Consider the following 22,010-nt stretch of genomic DNA (forward strand, 5'->3'; position numbering starts at 1 on the left):
CTAAATAATAAAAATAAATCATTGACTTCTGCCATCTTCATTAGTTTCAAAAACACTGATTTCTTTACAACACACAAAAAACCTTATACTATATACACCATAGGTACAGTATAATAGAAAAGTTTAGCGGTTTTAACACCTTGACTTTTAAAACTGATTATTGTCCCATGCCTAGTTCTTAGCAATGGCCTATCCAACTCAATGATCTATGCTATGCTAGATTGTAAATGTCACAAGGCCTTTGAATGTTGTTGTGGACAATATTCTCTGATTTACATGCACTTTAAGGGCCTGTTTTACAAACAGGACTTGGCTTAAGCAAGGACTAGCTTTTCACTAAATTAAGAAATTAGGCCACTTTTATAATAATGACTTAGAAAAACACATTACTGCATCTCGAACCTATTCTATGGGCTGACATATTTTTGGTTTACATCACTGAAAGTTATTTTTAGTTAAGCTCATACATGCAGTTTAGACAAGAATTAGCCTTAAGCCTCTGAAACTGGGGAGAAAAGTTTGATTTAAGTCAGACTAAAAACAATAGCTTTATAAAAACATTGTGCAATTGCTAGTCCAACCAGAAATCAAACCATTTCAGTTTTCAAATAGATTTAGCCTAAAACTGAAGTCCTGCCATCATTTTTTTAATCCTAAAATATTTTAAAACATGCATCTATTTCTTCTGAATGTTACGGACTTCCACTATATGGACCAAAAAAAATGTGGTTGTTGTGCGATTAATCGAAATCAAATCGCAATCTGAAACATTGCGATTAGTTAAAAATCGCAAGACGTTGCGATATGAAATGTATATGTATTTTTTTCCATTTACCCCGCCCAGAGCAAATGCGTGACTGCCGTCTGTGTGTGACAGACTTACTAGCCAATTGAGTGAGCCCACTTTCATTCTGCCCAGTCAGAATTGTGCAACCGAACTATGTGGAATGCCCACAATAAAGAAAAGAGCGGACAAGTGGGATGATGGCGTCTGCTGCTTCAGAAGCATTAATAGATGAGTTAATATCAAAGAAAAACAGCATTTGTAATATGGGAATATTTTGGTTTCAAACTCTCAGACACCGAACAAAAACAGATCATTTTTAAGAGCTGTGGCAGAATTGTTTCCACGGCTTGCAGACTATTGAGCTGACGCTTGACTACAAAATTGTATCATAAATTAAATCGCAATATCTGTGAAAAAAAAAAATATGCAATTAGATATTTTACCTAAATGACACAGCCCTATTGGAGACATCTCAAAATATCTTCACAGACAAAAAAAGTCATACAGGTTTGAAGTAACAAAGTCTGATTTTAAAGCAGACTATTAGAGCTGTCTAAAGAAATTTTAGCTTAGCTTCACCCAGCATGTAGATCAGAGTCAAAAACTCCACCAAAATGGGCAAAGTAACAAATTCAAAATAAGGAGTCATTATTCAAAATTACAGCTTTGGCGAAAGCAAAATGTGCATAGATGAGCAGTATAAACAATCATCGAGGTTTCTGTTGAGCTTATAAATGCAATGTAAATGCAAAAAATGCAATGAGAGGCTTTTAGATTAGTCACAGCCTAAAAGTTGTCAAGTGTGTCCAAGCTCACTGACAAAATTATTATGAATTCTCCCATTATAAACAACAAAGTGCAGATTTGCAAGTGATTCATTAAGTGATTCATGTGAAAAATCCACTAGACTAACATTTGGCTTGCATTTATCAGTGTAGCTGAAATATGCTACTTGCTATGCTACTAATTACTTTTAATATTTATTCTATTATTAACTGTCTTTAATAATCATTACAATATCAACTATGTTGAAAAAACTTATGTTATGCTGCAGTCACACTAGAGATTGTGCTTGCGAAATTCTGTCGTATGGCGTTGTGAAAAGGGGCAGGATTAAACAAGACGATTAGACATTAATAAAAGCCAGCGATTGGTCTTTATTTTAAATTTCTGTACACTGAGGTTATGTTTTGATCTTCGATTGGTCTCACACAGTCACATGATGCGATTTTGCAGGTCTGAGTTCACCAAGCTTTGAACTTTGCAACACAGCAAACTGCAAAACTTGTCGCACAAGCTTGGGTTCCCACTTTCGCGTGCGTATGAATGGAAGTCTATGGGGGAGAAAAGTGCAGTGTTACCGCTGCATTTTTGTCATGATTCTGCAGCCCTACCCCACAATAAGGTCCTTGAGAGCAGTGTTTCTCAACCACGTTCCTGGAGGACCATCAACACTGCATATTTTGGATGCCCCCTTTGTCTGTCACCCATTACAGGTCTTTCAGTCTCAGCTAATGAGCTGATGATCTGAATCAAGTGTGTTTGGCTAAGGAGACATTGAAAATGTGCAGAGCAGGTGGTCCTCCAGGAACGTGGTTGAGAAACACTGCTTTAGTGAAGTATATCTTGTATGCAAACATAACTAATCCTTGCTAATAGCATTGGTAACATTTTAAAATATTCAGATTGGTAGCATTTAATTATTTGAGATGATAGAAAACAGATTCACATAGAAAACATACAAGATTTTGTCCTTGTAAGTGTAAAAAGAACAGTTCTTGACATAAATAACCAATTATTAATTGGACTGATTTTGTCAACTTCTGATTTTCTGGACTGTGATGTGGTAAGATGCATTAAAACCTACTGAGTATGTATTATACACTGCATTGTGTGTACTTGACAGCATAAAACAGCTAGAGTCATAACAGTGCATGTAAACTGGAACCAAAAATGGTTTGTACTGTGGCAAAGGCCTACAAACATTGCATACCTGGAGCAGTTATTGCTTTGATATGCCACGGTGAATGCACCTGTCGATATTTGCTTTTAAATCTGGGATGGAAAGCTTTGTAATCTTCAGCAGAGGCTGTTCAAAGGCCCACATGCACCGCTTTCTATTCCAGCAGGACAAGGATTAAAGTATTTAGCAGTCACATCTCTAAATCCCATTTTGCTCATATGGAGGGACTCGAGGCTCTGATGCATCAAGTGATTTGCTGTAAATTTCACAGTGCGGCTTAAAAAGCACGTCTCTGCAGATTAAACGATGTCGGCGCGATGCACGATATGAACAAGAAAGCTCCGTGCGCTAAAAGAGCACAATGGGCCGTCACAACTGGTGGCGAGGAATGCCTGGGGAATGTCTGAGCGACAAAAATTCATTACAACATACAATACCTGAAGCACACATTCCAATACGCTCGTTCGGCATGCAAACCACGGGTGGCATGAGAGATAGAGATCGAAACACGTTCAGAAACGCACCGAATCCATACGCAGCACTGGGCTTCAAAGGGCAGCGGATCAGATATACGTAAAAGCGCTGGTTAAATCGTATGCCGCTAAACTTTTTGGAGTGCTGTGCATTGCTTTCTCTTTCCTGCACAAAATATGCAGTGCATCGTCTTTGTGCCCATTCTAAAGAGAATCCATGTTGTGGTTCTCCTGAAGAAACCTTTATTCTGCTGCAAAGCCTGCCATTCAAGAGACACCTGCATGGAGAACACAAAGAGCACCCACTTGCACCAACTCGCAGTAGGCAAAGACAACGCTGCGACCCAGTATCTGTCTTGCTAGCTCAGTCGCAGCTACTTAGAGCTTTCTGCCTATACTGCATTCCTCTCATCTCCTGTGGAAGGCTGTGCTTAACTCAGATTCCCTTTTTATCTTTTTCTTCTGACTGCGCTTGCACCGCGAGGGGGAAGGGGGATGGAAGAAGACAGAAAGAGAGAGAGAAAGAGGTTTTTTTTTTCAAAGCTGCAGGGATTTACCTGTACTCACGGTTGTCCTGATATCTTTTACTGTTGGCCACCCGCTGAGGCACGGTTTCCAGGAGCAGCTTCTGGGTCAGCCTGTTGCTGGGAGTGGGGTCACTTTCCGCGTTCTGCTCTTCCTCCTGGTCGCACCTCCACTCCACGTCTTCGATCACAGTTGGCAAGTAGCCCGGCAAGACTTTGCCGTTGCCTGACACCGAGCTCTGGTCGCTAAACAGTTTGGGACTCTCTCCGCCAGTCCTGGTGTACTCCAAGTAAATGTCGGACTTTAAAAACAAAGGGTAGGTGTTCTCCTCCATCATAGTCTGAATTTCCGTCTGCGCCTGGTCGAACATGGCCGGATCGATGTGCAGCTTCATAACGCAGTCTTTGATGAAGCTCTTGGTGGCGGGTTTGATCTGCCGGGACACGATTCCATTGTTATCCAGGATGTACTTTTTGTAAATGGCCTTCGCGAGTTTCAGCATCTTCTCGTTGCCATCGTTGGCCTCCTGCTTGCGGAACCCGCTGCAAGCGAACCAGAAGTCCAGCATATCCGCGCACTCCTCTTGCTTGAGGAAAGTCCTAAACAAGTGGATGCCGTCTTGGTCGTCCAGCAACGAGTGTAAGGATTCCGCCCATTTTAAATAGGGCGGTGTTGGGGAAGCGCTACCCTCGGGCTCATAGCCCAGGTCCAGGTCGGGTCTTCTGGGCGTAGCTATGGAGGCCTCGTTTTTGAGGCTGTCGCTCTTGGACGAGTAAAAACTGTGGTTGTACTGACGTCCATCGCTGGACACCAGATCGCCCTCCTCCCCAGGGACCGGGGGTCTGGGGGCATCCTCAGTGAAGCTGCTGCCCAGGTCTGGCAGATAACAGATGCTCTTCTCGTTTACACTCATGCTCATAGTGTCCCTGCACCCTGTCCCAGTACAGCCCACGAGGCAGAAAGTTTATATCCAGACTTCTATTAATGCCACTGCGAAAGAATTCCTCCTGCATGAAAAAGACATCGAGAAAAAAGAAAAAGATTTAATGAGGCGCTTGCAGAACATTTATTTTAAAAAACAAATGACTGACATGAATTTGGGCATTTTGAATAAACAGAATAACATTAAAAGGTTAGTTCACAACAAGGCATGGGCCGCTGTAAGATTCTGATAGTATGATAAGCTTGGAAAAAAATATTTCAGTTTCACAGTATTGTGATAACTCCTAATATACTCCTAACTAAAATATATTCATTTTAAATGTCTTGGTAAAAAAAAAAAAAAAAAAAAAATTTTCCCCTTTTGAACATAATATATTTTATTTTGTGAAACATTTCAAATATTTTGGAACAGTAAACATTCCAACAGGCACAGGACATCAACATGATGTCAGATTGACGTCCTACCCCAACGTCATGGGGAAGTTGCATTTTGTTTGGAATTGAAAATCAAGTTGACATTAGAACCCAACGTCCAAGCTAAAATTAACCAAATATTAATGTCAAATGATGTTACACCTTGACGTTGTGTGGACATTACCACTAACGTCTTATGATGTTGTGTGCCTGCTGGGATGTCAGGCTAAACAATTCAAATATATCATTGAATCAATCATTCTGCTCTATTCATTTGTTTCAAAAACACAGATTTGTAAATAAATGTAAAGAAGAAAATTATATAATTATATATATATATATATATATATATATATATATATATATATATATATATATATAGGCCCACACGGAATCTGCGCGCGCGAAAGATCTGCAGATTTCCAGCCCATCGAGTCAACGCATTTACTTGTGTTTATGTGTGTACATTTATATTTATTCAGTTTTTAAATTCATTTCACTAATATTATTGTGATATAATAATAGTAATATTAAAATGTTCATTTGATTTATTTACAACACAGTTTGTAAAGTAATTTTATTTGTCTTTTAGTAGAGATATTATATGACAGACTTGTTTACCAAATAAGTAGATCTAATTAGAATTTATTTAACATATTAAGTTTTTAGTTAAGATATTCCTAAAATCATTCTGCATAAATTCGCAAAGTTTTTATAAAATTCTCTGCAGAAATAGCCAAATATGTCCGCAGATTCTGTCTGGCCCTACACATAAGTGACCTTAGGAACGGTATAGCAGAAAATGTTGGCGGTTTTAAAACCTTGACTTTTCTAAACCGCGGTAAACCTTGAAAACAGTTTTCGTCTCATGTCTATTTACCACACAAATGTTTTAATTTATCTCCCCCTTAAGTGGGTCTAACCCTTTAGGAGTTTCTTTCCTCTTTTGAATACTAAAGAAGACAGTTTAAGAAAGAATTGACTTCCAAAACAAACACTATGGAAGTCAATGGTTACAGGTTTCCAGCTTCCGTCAAAGTACCATATTTTATGTTAAAAAGAGTTCAAAACAATTAAAGAGTGAGCAAATGATGCCTGCATTTTCATTTTTTGGGTGAACTATCCCTTTAAGAATGACACAAGTGCCATCAGTAACTCAAACTGATTTCAAAACACAGTATGTTCTTAGTTTGCAGGATTTAATGTGATATAACAAATTGTGCAAAACTACTGCAGATCACTCTACAAATGCTGGGTTGTTCAGACAGAGATTTGGGTAAAATATCGAATACACATGGCTTCTTTTAATTCCTGTGCCATTTCATATTTTACAAGCTGATGTAACCAGCATTTTTGTATCACTTAGAGGGCCTTAAGTGTCACAAATGTATCCCTAATATGAATTATGTACCTTTGAAAGACAAAATGATGAGGTTTCATCTTACATAAGGTGTCCTTGTCACAGGGTATATGCGCAAATTAGTATCGGGCAATATTTACAATGTTTTTACTTTGAAACAACTTTGGTTGCTTGTAATTCATTCATTCATTTTCTTTTCAGCTTAGTCCCTTTATTAATCCAGGGTCGCCACAGCGGAATGAACCGCCAACTTATCCAGCATATGTTTTACGCAGCGGATGCCCTTCCAGCTGCAACCCATCACTGGGAAATGGTTGTAATTATGTGCATTTCATTTACTGCATTGCTATAGTAAGTACTTGTATTGTTTCTTTTAGTTCGTAGGTCGTACCATATTTTTCAAGCTGATGTAACCAGCATTTAAAGAACCTTCACAGTAGCAAAACGTATCCCCAACATGAATTATGCACATTTATAAGACAAGATGATGAGGTTACATCTTACATAAGGTGTCCTTGTTACAGGATATACGCACAAATCATTATAGGGCAATATTCACAACATATTTACTATGAGACAACTTAAGTTGCTTGTAATTATGTGCATATCATTTACCACATTGATATAGTAAGTACATGTATTGTTTCTTTTAGTTCCTTGGTCAAACCATATTTTACAAGCTGATGTAATCAGTATTTAAAAAACCTTTACTGTCACAAAACACATCCCCAACATGAATTATGCACCTTTTTAAGACAAGATGATGAGGTTACATATTACATAAGGCGCCCTTGTTACAGCGTAAATACAGAAATCATAACATATAATCATAATGTATTAACTATTAAACAACTTTGGTTGCATTTAATGTACTACATTGCTATAGCAAGTACATGTAACAAACATTCCTGCTAAATTAAATGCCACACCACAAAGAAAACAATATATTAGACAGATAATAGTTAATAACATTGTAACAGCAACTCCAACAGTAATGACACCTCAGTAGACCTTTTGGGCAACAGAAAACCATTGTTATCAAAGTTTAATCAAACACAGCACAGCTCTACAAGCCCATCAAACTTCCAGTGGCCTCGGGCGACTATCTTAAGGCAGAGATAGCAAAAAGGGGGCAGCCATCATGGCACAAACACTCTTGAACTCACCTGTGACACGCTTTATGACACCATAAATCCACCACTTTCAAGTTCCGACCTTAAAACCTGTGACTGCCTGCCAACTAGATTGCGTCTGATGTGCTTGATAAGCGAGCTAAGGAGGAAAGAAACCTTGAGCTTTCCGAGTCAATAACTTTAACAGCGCGAACTTCAATGGCGATGAGCTAGCAGGCTAATCCAGCGCGAGACGCCCATTTAGAAACATTTTACGCAAGCAGGGATGTTGTTATTTAAAACAAATCACACTAGAAGAGTAAACTGTGTAAAGCTACGACGCAAAAAACAACAAGCGCAAGTCAAAAACATAAATATGACGAACATCAACCGCATCAAAGAGGGTAGCGCGCAAGGGGAGGAAGTACGTGCGGCGCGAGACCTTCCCTAACAAGTGAGCGTAGACGGCGAAAAAAACACTTTCACCATCTTTGAGCGCACGAGCCGACATTTCTAGCGAGCTCTCCCCGCCGATCCGCTCCACGGATCCGACTCAACTAGTGTGAGAACACGTTGTCACAGCACGCTAGCCATCTTTACGCACTGCAAACGCCGATCGTCCCACTTAACGTTACGCGGCGCGGCCATCTAAAAACGGATCGCTGCGTTTTTTCCTCCGCTGACGACATTACAACACCCCTTTCGCTGCCCTCGCGATCTGCTTTGAAGTGAGCCCCACATTCATCGCATTCATGTCTCGGCCTCAGCAGCAGCAGGAGCGGATGGGGGAGGGGAAAGTAAGAAACAAACTCCATACACACACATACACACACACACACACAGCCACCCAGGCCCTTCCGCAGCCCAGGGACTAGTGTGCAACTTTGCAACACTGATTTTCGCACTCCAACACGCGCCGATCATCCGAGCGCGAGAGCTTTATAAGCGCGCTCTCGACCTGGCGAAGGATTCGGGCGCGAGCAGCGAGAAAAAGCGACGGTGCATTTCATCTCTCCCTCTCTATATCTATCTCTCTCTCTCTCCCTCCGTTACCGCAAACCCCCATTACACCCAAGCCAGGAGAAGGAAGGAAAGAAAAAAGTGCTCCGTACTGTACCTGTGAGAACCTACTTTCCGCTTTCGAGCGCATCGGGAATAGCGTTGTATGCGGCGAGATGTGAATCGTGTCATCGATGCGGATCTCGGAGTTTAAAAATAACAAAGAAAACAGTCGCTTCTCCACCTCTCCATGGCTGTCTCTCGCACTCCTGTGCCCGTGTGCGAGTGAGCGAGAAAGAGAGAGAGAGGAGCTGGAGATGTGCAGCGCCGCGCACGGCCAGAAATCACACTGCCGCCTGGAGAAAAGAAAAATCAAGGCGAGGAAACCCTGGAGTGAGAAGACGAAGAAGAAGAAGAGCAGCGCCTTCAATCCACTTACAACGCACTCTGAAGGTGCTGTCAGTCTGCTGTTGCTAATTAAAAGGTGTGGAAGGGAACGGTGTAATTAAAGTGATGTACGCTTGATGGTGAGATATGATAGGAGTCTTCGGGAAAAGCTGTTTTAGGCTAGGGTGAGCGGGTCGCCCCCTTATGGACGCCGCCATGTTGACATCACATGACCAGCTGTGTTGACCGTTTGGGTTTATTACTTTCCGGACGCCGAATTAAACAAAATAAGCTCAAGCTACACTCTATGATGTGTAAAATAAATAAACAAACAAAATGGTATTTCTTGTCAGGGCTAGTTTACAGACATTTCTATTAAAGAGATAGTTCCCCTAAAAAAGAAAATACCCTCACTATTTTCTCACACGCGAGTGGTTCTCAACTTTTTATGAATTTATTTCTTCAGTTGAACACAAAACAAGATAATCAGAAGGATGAAGAAAGCAGCAACTGACCTCCAATGTAGGAGCAAACAAACAATAAAAGACCTTAAAACGACAACAGTGAACACTGAGAACGCTGTTTATGGGCAACATGCACACAGACTTCATTTTCACTAGGGCTTCTGGTGAACTGTCTTTCCATTACAAAATTGTCATGTTTAAGATCTGATTTTTTTTTTAAGAATCAGCAATCTTCACTGCCTGTTAGATATATGATATAAAGTGGATCTTAGATCGGACAAGAAGCACTGCATTAAATTCAATTTCTCTCCCCTAGTCTTTAATATATGACACTTTTTTTACCCTAGTATTTTCAATAGAATTTCTGCACTAGCCTGTTGCTACTGATGGCGCTAGTGGTTAACAGTCTTTCATCTTGTTTTACGCTTGAACAACTAAATTAATGCTATTATAAGTCTATTCAGCTAAATGTATGATTACATTACAACATTGATGCTGTAAAAACAACCACGTGAAAGTGAAAATACTCACGTTAAGCTTTCATCGGAAGTTTATCGTTGGCTTTAAACATCTAGCTCTGCCTTATGCAGACCCCATTATGACAGATTTTTTGGGGGGGGTGAAGTATCCCTTAATGTCAAGTCAAGTTATGCAATGCATAATTTAAAAATGCAGGTGAACACACCTGTGAAAATGTTCTTAACCCTGACTGCCCGCTCTACCTTGTTTTGACAGTGTTAAAGTCATTAATTAATGGTTTACACACACAGCGTTGTTTGTTTACAGAACAATCAAACAAACATAATCCTGTTGCACTACTACACTTGATTTTATTGTAAAAAAAAAACCAAGGAAACGAGTTAATCTGAAATATTTTTTGGCATACTTCAAAAAATAAAGGTGATTAAGTATTCAAAATGTTTTATTTTGAATACTTTTTAAGTAAATTGGTCTTACATTTCATATGTTCAGCTTTTTCATAGTATAGCTATTAATTCTGGTACTTTTACCATAAACTGACAAAGCAACCATTTGATATTATAGGAATGCATTGAGTGTGTTAACTAGTGGCATTAGGAGTTAAGAAATGCAATCCAAACATTTTTTTCTTGATGGGGCAGTTAAATGGTTAATGTAGGCCTACATATGGATTCTTTATGTTAACACTTCATGTACTTTGTGCCATACTTAATTTTGACAGCACTGAAAAACAAGATTCTGAGGGGTAGAAATATATTGTTTACAATGGATTGTAGGTTTATATATAATTTAAATTTACCATGATTTTGCTACAAATAAAACTGATGTTTGTTTGTTTATTTGTTTGTTTTTGTAAACAATGGTAACCACATTTTTAGTTCCAGAAAATAAATGGATTTTACAAATTGTAATCAACACACATAAAAATAGTTACTACACGACTATAATAGAACTATGGTTAATAAATTGGCCTTAAGGGAGGGTTAAGGAATCTCAGGAAGTGTAAGGGGGTCAGGGGAAAATTTGGGGACTAAACAGCACCAAAAATATAAAAATGAATAAAAAATAAAGACAAATTTTTTAACTAGCATATTCATAAAAGCTAAAACAGTCAAACATTAATCAAGTGGACATTCATTTGTTCATTAATTTTCATTTGGCTTAGTCCCTTTATTTATCAGGGGTTGTCACAGTGGAATGAACTTCCAACTATTCCATTATGTTTTACACAGTGGATGCCCATCCAGCCGCAATCCAGTACTGGGAAACACCCATACACACTCATTCACACACATTCTTACATTACGGCCAGTTTAGCTTACCCAATTCACCTGTACCACATGCCTTTGGACTGTGGAGGAAACTGGAGCGCCTGGAGGAAACCCACGTGAACAAGGGGAGAACATGCAGACTCCACAGAGAAATGGCAACTGGCCCAGCCAAAACTCAAACCAATGACCTTCTTGCTGTGAGGCGACAGTGCTACCCACTGAGCCAACGTGTCGCCCGCACATTAGTGTAAATTTTAAAATATGTATTTCAAGAAGTATAAATAATGAATACAAAAAATATGATTCAAACGAACAAATGAAAACTAATTATTGCATCTTGTTCAAATAAATAAATGTGCAAATCAAGAAATAAAAACTATAGCTGTCAGACAGCATTCAAACTTTTCTGACTGAAATCGCAGATTTTGCATCACAGAATCAGAAGTTTTAGGTCATCCTGGTACTTTTTGCCTGATTTATGAGTATTATGAATATACTACTCAGCTCACATACCGTTTTTTCACAGACACACTGTATAGTAATGAAGCTGGCACATTTGAATGCAGACTAAGACTATTCCCTCACAGTTTCATTCTCATACAGATAAAATTCCCTGTCTCCCCTGAATAAACTCCATTGTGCTTTTTCTCATAAGCTTTATAATCACAGTATTGCAAAGAAGCTTAACTCAACACCGTCATCTTGAGTGATCAACACGTGTGCAGTCCACTTACTCAAAACGATTGATTAGACACCATAATAAAAATATTAAAAAAATATTCAAAGCAGCAAGCATTCCCAGCTGCAGTCATCAAATCTATGCAATGACCTGCGGCTCTCATAAACCCAGGCCAAGGATAAACAGCAGGACATCAAGCACCGGGTGCAAACACACAACGCTCTCAGCTGCCACACCACAAAATGCCTCTGTCTAACACACAGCCGCCGTACAGAGGTCAATGAGAAACCACAAACAACATGCACAAGATTCTTGAGACCGAATACAAGAATGTGCATTACATAAATGTGTGTGGTAGGAGAAGGAGAAATGAAATGGAACAAAATGAAACATTATTAAACAGTTTTAGATTAAAGAAGCAGGACTCATTTAAAATGCTAACAGCAACTGTTTATCGCGCAATTCAGCTTTTTTTCCCTCAAAATGGCAGGTTTATATTTCACAACTTTGTTTATATCTCAATATGACAAGTTATAAACTCACAATTGTATGTTATAATATGATTCTAATGAGTTTTTATCCCTATCTTGCAATTACTTTTAAAGCTCAGGTGACTTTATATCTCACAATTCTAAGAAAAAATCCAGGAATTAAAGATTTGAATTAGGAATTGATAAAAAATAAAATTAATATAGTGAGAAGTTGCATTTTTACAAGTGAAAAAATAGCTGAAGTGCTCTAAACTTGAACTTGCATATAATTTAAAAAGAAATCCTGTAGACCTGCAACTGGGAGGAATAAAACTGTAAGCTCAGAATTGTGAAATAAGCTTTGTTTACTGAGAAAAAAATTCTGAAGCAAGATATGAACTACGAAATACAAATGATATAAATTCTGAAATATAATTAGATTAAAATGTAGAATTGCAGATTAATTTACATTAGAATTGCAAGATTAATTTGGTATTGCAAGAAATAAAGTTCAATTTTTGGTTTGCAATTGTTAGAAGACTGAGGGAACAAAATAAAAATAGTAAGAATTTAATAATAGTCAGAATTAATTTTCTTTTTTAAAATGTTGAATTGTGTGATATAAACTCCTTTACACATATATTTTTGAGAAATTAATTGAATTAGGAGATGTAAACGCAATTGTAATTTTAAAAAGTCAGTATTGCGACAAATTAACTTTGTGACTGTGAGAAATTGTCAGAAGACTTTTTTTAGGATCTGCAATGAAACCATGAAGATATAAAATTTTAATTCCAAGATAAATATTTAAAATTTTAATAATAAAAAATCAGAATAATGAGATATAAAAGGGATTGCAAGAGGGCAATATAAATTTACAATAGCAAGAAATCAAGTTGCAATTACGAGAAAATAAATCTCAGAAATGTGAGATAAACCCTGACTGAGATTTAAACTGCATTCTGAGGGGGAAAAACACAGAATTTCCAGATATAGAATCATAATTGTAAGATATAAAATTAGAATTGCAATTAAAAGTCAGAATTAGGAGATATAATCTAATAAGTGCAAAATACATATTTTGATAAAACTTTGTTTAGTTTTAAATGTTACAATTCTGAGATTTCTGAATTGCAAAACTTAAACTAAAAATTGTGTGTATAAATTTAGAATTGTAAAACAAAAAGTCTTTTGTCCTGTGGCAGAAATAGCACCCATAATATAAAAATCACACTGTAAAAATGCTGGCTTCCACACAATAAGTTAAATTTTTACCAACAAATTTAAGTGGATCATAAATAAAACAATTAAGTTGTCCCAAAAATTGTGTTGTTTTCGATCATTTAAAATAACTAGAGCAAACATAATTACTTGAGTACAGGAACAACTAAAAGCATGAGTGCACATCCACTATCTCTCATGTTGTGTGCATTCTAATGATATGCCAATCTGAAAATTCATGCGCAGCTGTATTTTGGATTAGTACAGTCATTGTGAACTATATCCTGGAATAAGTTATCTCGGTTTTCCATCTGCAGTGTCACTGACACACATTTTGCAGCTCTATAATAACAGCCTGGATGTGCTATCTGTTTTTAATTCTTTTCGGCTATCAAACTGCAGCAATCTATAAGCAATACTTCCTTGTAAGTTACTTCCTTTTGTGTCTACGTTCCTTTTAGTATGTAAAGTTCTTGCACAAAAGTAAACTATACATATACTATATATATATATATATATTTATTTATATATATATATATATATATATATATATATATATATATATATATATATATATATATATATATATATATATATATATATATATATATATAATATTAAAGGAGCGCTCTGATTTATTTGGAAATAAGCTAATTTTACAAGTCGCCTAGAATTGAGTTTTACCATTTGTAGATCCATTCAGCAGATATCCTGGTCTAGCGAAAGCACTTTTAGCTTAGCATAAATCATTGAATCAGATTAGACCAGTAGCATCTTGCTCAAAAAGTTCTAAAAATAATTTAGATGAGTTTCCTATTTAAAGCTTGACTCTTCTGTAGTTACATTGTATACTACACCCTCAGAAATACAAAATCTGTCACTGGGACGGGACCTTTTCAAAAGGTAAATTTTTGTTCCTAACAGGTCCTTAAAGATACATATTGATACCTAAAAAGTACAAATGTGTACCTCACAGTAACTTTAAAGTACAAAAGTGAATGTTAAAGGTACAAAAGAGAACCCCAAAGGTACTAATGTCATTTGTATGGTACAAAAGTGAACTTTTTGAAAAGTTACCACCACAGTGACAGATTTTGCAGCTTTAGTTCTGAGAGTGTAAGATTGACAGAAAATGAAAACTTGCTATGATCTTAGTCAATATGGCTAGGAACTATATTCTCATTCTGGCATAATAATCAAGGAACTTTGCTGTCGTAAAATAGATGCCGCAGATGGGGACTTATTTCAGTTACTGCATAATATCATTGTGCATGCTGGAACAACAGCAAAGTTCCTTAATTATTACTTGCCTATTATTATTATTGTTATTATTACTATAAATAATATTTACCAGCCTAGAAAATAGCAACTTTTCATGTTCTGTAAGTCTTAGTATACAACGTAACTAGAAGAGTCAAGCTTTAAACAGGAAAATTATCACAATTCTTTTTTGAAATCCTTAAACAAAATGCTAATGGTCTAATCCAATTCAATCGTTTATGCTAAGCTAAGCTAAACGTGCTTCGGTCAGACCCTGAGAATGATTAAATGGATCCATAAATGATAAAACTGGACTTGTAAAATAAACATATTTCTGAAAAAAACTGGAGTGTTTCTTTAAATCTATGTTAGAACAGGAAAACACGATGGAGAAAAAAGCTTCCTCTCTTAAAGTGAGAAGCGATTATAATCAAGGTACGTTTCGGATTGTATCTCTCCATCTGACAAAAGATGAAAGCAAAGTTGAAGAAGAAAGAACGCAGGGGATTTATACACTGTTCTTTTCTTTCAGTCATGAACAAGTATGCAGTAGGAAGTGTCTTTATAATCCTTTTATATGGATAAGAATGTTTTAAAGTCACAGACTGTAAAGATTTTGTAGCCTATTGAAGACTAAGAGCCAGAAATATGTCAGAACGGACACAAATGAGTAACATTACATGATGGTAAATATGATTTTATGAGTTGTTTCAGTAAAGGTCATGAAAATGAACATTCTGTCATCATTTACTCAACCTTCACTTGTTTTAAACTGGCTTGGGTTTCTTCTGTTGAGCACAAAGAAAGATATTTAGAAGATAGTATGTTTTCTTTCCTACTATAGATGTCAGTTCTGTTTCTATCCAGCTATTTTTATTTGCATTTTGGAATATCGCAAAAAAAGGCTTAATGGAAACACCACAATATACATGCATTTTGAAAATAAACTGAGTGACTTTTTATCCGATAAGAAAAAATATGCATTAACCATGATGGAAACAGACTTGCCAAATAAATTCCAGTATGTACTCTCAGAAAGGTACAAAATCTGTCACTGGGACAGGACCTTTTCAAAAGGTGCATTTTTGTTCCTAACAGGTCCTTAAAGGTACATATTAATTAAAAAATTACAAATGTCTACCTCACGGTAATTTAAAAGTACAACTGTGTACCCTAAAAGTACTAATGTCCACCTGGGGTGTGTTTCCGAAAACCATCGTTAACCAACTAAGGTCACTAGTTCCATCATCACAAACATAGTTCGTTGATTTGGCGTTTCCCAACTGCATTGCAAACTTGTACGCTTGTAACTACACCTCTTGAGCTGTAGTTAGAAGCATAGTTCCTGGTTGTGTTTTATTCCCAGTTATCCCCTATGTCCTATTCATTTCGAACCTTCCAACATTTAAACTTGGAATGATTTAAAAAAGCATTAAAGTCATCTCTCTTAGGTGTCATTCTTTTTTAAAGTATTTTTACAGTTCAGTTTTAGCGATCTTCCTATTGACAATTGCGTTCCCTTCGTAGTGCACTTTGAAAACATTTATGCCATTTTGATCACAGCCGTGGCTTATGGCGAAAGCTATAGACCATTTTGAGGGATGTAAATAATAACAATGGCCACATATTGATAAATAAATTGTGACAGCTGTTTTAATATAGGTTATGGTTGAATTGCCTCTTGTTACAGTGATGAAATAGTTTGATAACAAGCAGGAAATGTTCATGGGCCAATGACATGACCACATTCAGATGGTCTATAGGTGACCTATTATTTAAGTTACGTCTTCAAAGCTTGTGTAAACAAAAATATATATAGCAAACGTTAATACTTTTAATTTATAGTAGGTTATTTATTAAGAAATGTATCTGTATGACATGGGCTTGTTGGTTAGAAGATTTCTGCAGTGGTTTGAATGTGTCAAATTGTAAAGGTACACTTAATTTTTTTTTAATAAAAATAAATAAACAATATCCTACTTAACAACAATAATAATAATAATAATAATAATAATAATAATAACAATATTATTATTATTATTATTATTATTATTATTATTATTATTATTATTATTATTATTATTATTATTATTATTATTGTTATTATTAAGTAGGATTTTTGTTCATTTTTAAATAAATAGCTCTAAATGGGGTGGAGTAACAACTTCTTTAGAGAAGAACCCCATAATTTCTTTGTGCAAATTATACTGTTTTACACAGACACACATTTAAAATAAAATCTAATATTAGTTTTGCTAAAAACATGCACTCGCTTTCCGTATTAATTGAAATATGTATACATGGCACATATAGTTTATGTAATGGCCAATATTTCCTTTACAAATATTATTAAGAACATTACATATTCTATTTTAAAATCACTTACAAAAGCTAACACGTATTCTAATCTCATATATAAATCATATAAATAAATAAATAATTAAATAAATAAATAAATAATGAGGCTACTTATTAAAAAAATGAAATTAAATATTTATTGTATATTAGGAAATGAATTTTTTTAAATAATAATATTAATGATGATGATGATGATGATGATGATGATTATTATTATTATTATTATTATTACTAAGTAGGATATTGTTTATTTATTTATTTATTTATTTTTAAAGTCTACTTTTACAATTTGACACATGCAAACCACTGCAGAAATGTGTTAACCAACAGGCCCATGTCATATACAGTACAGATACTTAAAAGCATTGACGTATGCTATGTTTTTTGTTTTCACAAGCTTTGGAGATGTAACACAAATTCTGTTTTTTTTAAATAATAGATCACCTAGCTTTCATCATGAGCCACGGCTGTGTTTAAAATGATATCAATGTTTTCAAAGTGAACTACGAAGGGTGCGCAACTGTAAACATGAAAATCGCAAAAACTGAACTGTAAAAATACTTTGAAAGCAAATTACATCTAAGAGAGATGACTTTAATGCTTTAAAAAATCATTCTAAGATTAAATGTAAGAATGTTCTAAATGAATAGGGAATAGGGGGATAACTGGGAATAGAACACAGTAAGGAACTCTAACTACAGCTCTAGAGGTGTAGTTGCAAACACACAAGTTTGCGACGCAGTTTGTGAATGTTTGTTGGAACGACGGATTTGGGAAACGGCAAATCAACGAACTATGTTTGTAACGAAGAAACTTGCGACCTTAATTGGCTAACCATGATTTTCGGAAACGCACCCCTTGGCGTTTTACGTTTTAACTAACGTATTTCAAACAATGGACCTGCGACAGAAAAACTACGGTTTTTCTCATTACATCTTTTCCCAAAATATGCCTTGTACTATGGTAGTTCAGCCGTGAGTTATGTCGTTGTTTGGGAAACGCACCCCTGTATGGTACCACCTTAGTGACAGATTTTGTACCTTTATTTCTGAGAGTATACATCATACAGTTTTGCTCCTAAATTTAATTCACATTTTTGGATGGAAGCAGAGCTAATGGTCATCGCTTTGCAACATTTTTCAAAATATCTTCTTTTGTGTTCAACAGAAAAACACACTCATAAAGGTTTGAAAGCACTTGGAGGCAAAGTAAACGCATTTTTGGGTGAACTGTGTCTTTAAAAGGAGCTGTCTTTGTAAAAAAAAAAAAAAAAGAAAGAAAGAAAAATTAGCAGGCCTTAAAGACGAATATTACTTTGTATGCTCTGAACCTCTGAAGTTATGACTCAACACCTGGATATAATCAGGCATGTAATCTCATGGATTCATTGCAAAAAGATCAAAGGCCTTTGGAATGTGAGGTCCTGTTCCTCCTTTTTATGACTTTATTTGATTAGCTCATCTGAAAATGAAAGAGCAGTTTGTGTGGAGCCGTGAATTTAATGACATATTACAAATTGCTCATGGGAAATCAAGACTGGGTGTAGTTAAGCATTCATCTTGGTATTTGACACACCTTAAAGTTCACAAAAGAAACATTAAAGGAACGCTTGTCAAGGTTTGCCAAGCCAGAGTTAACAAAAATGTGCAAAGAAATGTTGATGACCTTGTCAAAAATGCTTTTATTTTATTAAATTTTATATACAATTTATATATAATTTAGGTTTATATACACTATTGTTTGGATGTTTGGAGTCAACAATATTTTTGTAATTTTTCTTTTTAAACATATATCAAGAGTTGAGATGCAAAAACCTCTGAAATGTTCTTATAAATGAGCATTTTTCTCAAGTTCATATGTAGGTTCAGTAATTTTACTTTTATGACAAAGAATAGGTTATATTTATTGCCTTTAATGTGAAATAACTGAACATAACTATAGGAGGTTGAGAAAAACGCTCCTTTTAGAAGAAAATTTCAGATTACACTCAGAGGTTTTTGGTCTGAACTCTTCATGTATTTTTAATATGAATACTTTTTAGAGTATAAACTATTACTACAATGTCAAATCTGCATTTCTAACATCCTTACTATTCATTGCTCATCATATTGTTTCAGCATTTGAGTAACACTTTAAAATAATGGTTGATTAGTTAATGCAATTTAATGTATTTACTAATGTGAACTAAGTGTGAACAATCTTGTACAGCATTTAACTAATGCATTATAAAAAGTTGTGCTTTGAATTAACACACTGTGAAACCCAACAAGTTAAGGTAACTCAGACTGTTTGTGGAAACCGATTGCAACAAACCATTTAAGTTCAAAAACTATACCTAATGAGTACTGTGAACTTGATACATTTGAGTAAATGAGGCAATTTGAGCACAGTAAAACCCAATAAATGAAGAGATCTCAAACCAACTGAGTACTGTAAAACCCAATAAGTTAAGGCAACTCAAACCGTTTGAGGAAACAGCTTGCTACAAACCATTTAAGTTCAAAAACTATACCTAATGAGTACTGTGAACTTGATACATTTGAGGAAATGAGGCAATTTGAGCACAGTAAAACCCAGTAAATGTCAATGTCAACAAAATAATGCAACTCAAACCGTTGTAATCCATGTGAGTGCTGTGAACTTACTCTATTTAAGTTGAAGTAATGAGGTATTTAATTTACTCATTACCTTCCAAATTCTTTTCAAGTGAGTAGAATTAAATTTTAGTCAATTTTGAGTTACTGTAACTACATTCATTTCATTTGATAAAGTTTACTGTTGGGTTTTACAGTGCAATGAAGAGTTTCATTAACTTATGTGAATAAGAAATAATAAAAATATTAATAAATACTGTAAAAAATGTATTGATCATTATATGTTTGTTGGTCAATACAATATATAACATTAATTTAACTGTATTGTAAATTTCTACAAATTGTTTCCTTTTTAACTATTCTTTTATTAATACACTCTAAAAATGATTTTGATCAATAAACCATGATGGCATTGGTTTTTAAGTTACTTTAATTTAAAATAAGTTAACAACTTAAATTTCATTTTAAAGTTATATGAGGTTAAACTTCATCAGTTTGAGGTAAGAAAATGATTTGAAGAATTAGGTTGATTCAACTTACAAATTTAAGGCAGCAACTAACTCATTTACACACTGCAATAGTGCCTTTCTTACATCATGTCTCTAGTCCAAATATCTAATATTCTTAACTCAAGAAGCATTTTCTAGGCAAACAAAAAAATATGGTCTTGTTTTCAGAAATATTAAGTCAAAATTAGCAGAGTTTTTCCTTAAAACAAGCAAAATAATCTGCCAATGGGGTAAGACACTTTGATATAGTAGTGTTTCTTGACTGCAAAAAATACTTTTCTTACTTATATTTATTCTCTATTGTCCAAATATCAAAAAATTCTTAAATCAAGAAGCATTTTCTAGACAAGCAAAACATATTGTCTTATTTTAAGAAATAACATATCAATGTTAAGTGAATTTTTACTTAAAACAAGCAAAATAATCTTATGTCAAAAGGAAAAACAATATTATTTTTGTTACCCCATTGGCAGGCTATTTAGCTTTTTTTAAAGGAAAAACTCACTTAATATTGGCAGATTATTTCTGAAAACAAGACAATATGTTTTACTTGCAAAAAGCTTCTTGATTTAAGAATCTTTAGATATTTGGACTAGAAACAAAGCTTTTTTTGCAGTGTTACCCAAATGGTAGATTATTTAGCTTGTTTTAAGTAAAAACACATTTCATTTTGATGAATTATTTCTGAAAATACAGCAATATTTTGCTCTTGTCTAAAAATGCCATCTTGATTTAAGAATAATTCAATATTTTTATAATAACTTGAAACGAGGCAAAAACTTCAAGTTAGAAAAGAAAGGTAAGATTTTTTTGCAGTGCCTCAAAGAAAGTTTAAAAGAACAGAGAAATATTCTACAACTTAATATAAATAAATGTCAGTATTGTCACTTTTGATCATTGTAATGTGTCCTTGTTAAATAAAAAAACAAACAAAAAAAGTACCAACCACAAAATTTTGAACAGTAGTGTTTGTAACTCTAAATAAATAACTCTAATTGCCACGAAAAGTACTTACAATCTAGCCAAACGTAATTATAAATGCGCACTCTGTAAGATTTGAAACCATAGTCTACTTTGTTGGGCAGAAAGAAAGATAAGAACTGAGAAAAAACGAAAAGTGAATTGCTTTACCTGAGGAAGTTGTAAATATCTGTCCTGTGTTTTCTGGCATCCCCCAACTCTCCCTCCACTGACAGAAGGTTCCATGTCAATACCATTGACTATATCAAGTCCCAGTAAAAACTGCATCCTCTGCTTTTTCAACAAATCCAAGGTGATTGTCCTTAAAAAATTGGTCCATTCCAGGTTACTGACTGTGTCCATCCGAATCTGAAACAAAGAACAAAGTTTTAATATCAAATCATTGGAAACGTCCAACAGTCCAGTTTTTATTTTATTGAAACAATGTTGGATTGTATTATTAACCTTGGATTATTGGATATGACACCGGCACTACAGTAGAGACTGAAACGTAGTGAATGGAGACAATTTATCTTATTGTTTATATTATTTAAATTAAAGGGACAGTTCACCCACAAATGAAGATTTCCTAATCATTTTTTCCCTCTCAAGTGGTTCATAATATTTTCTTCTGTTGAACACAAAGAAAGATATTCTAAATAATGTTGGAAAAAACCAAAAAGGGTTGTTTTTCTCCCCAAACATTCTTCAGAATATCTTCCTTTATGTTCAACAAAAGAAAGAAACTCATATGGGTTTGCAACAAGTTGAGGATAAGTAAA

At 35.1% G+C, this 22,010-nt stretch overlaps 1 protein-coding gene across 4 annotated transcripts in view; it reads right to left on the minus strand.

The window, feature by feature from the left end:
• axin1 (axin 1) overlaps window positions 1-21,462 on the minus strand; it is an 86,022-nt gene extending 64,560 nt beyond the window's left edge. The window contains exons 1-2 of one of the 4 annotated variants that reach the window (XM_056453937.1): window positions 21,400-21,462; window positions 3,781-4,755 (exon numbers count right to left, since the gene is read on the minus strand). In XM_056453937.1, coding sequence (XP_056309912.1) covers window positions 3,781-4,667 — 887 coding nt within the window. In that variant the 5' untranslated portion in view covers window positions 4,668-4,755; window positions 21,400-21,462. Of the gene's footprint in view, window positions 1-3,780; window positions 4,756-7,630; window positions 8,338-8,693; window positions 9,030-21,399 lie in introns of those variants that run through there. The other 3 variants (XM_056453938.1, XM_056453935.1, XM_056453936.1) reach the window with 3 other exon arrangements.
• Window positions 21,463-22,010: the final 548 nt, after the last annotated feature.

Source organism: Danio aesculapii, chromosome 3 (assembly GCF_903798145.1).
Source record: "Danio aesculapii chromosome 3, fDanAes4.1, whole genome shotgun sequence".
Lineage (NCBI taxonomy): Eukaryota > Metazoa > Chordata > Actinopteri > Cypriniformes > Danionidae > Danio > Danio aesculapii.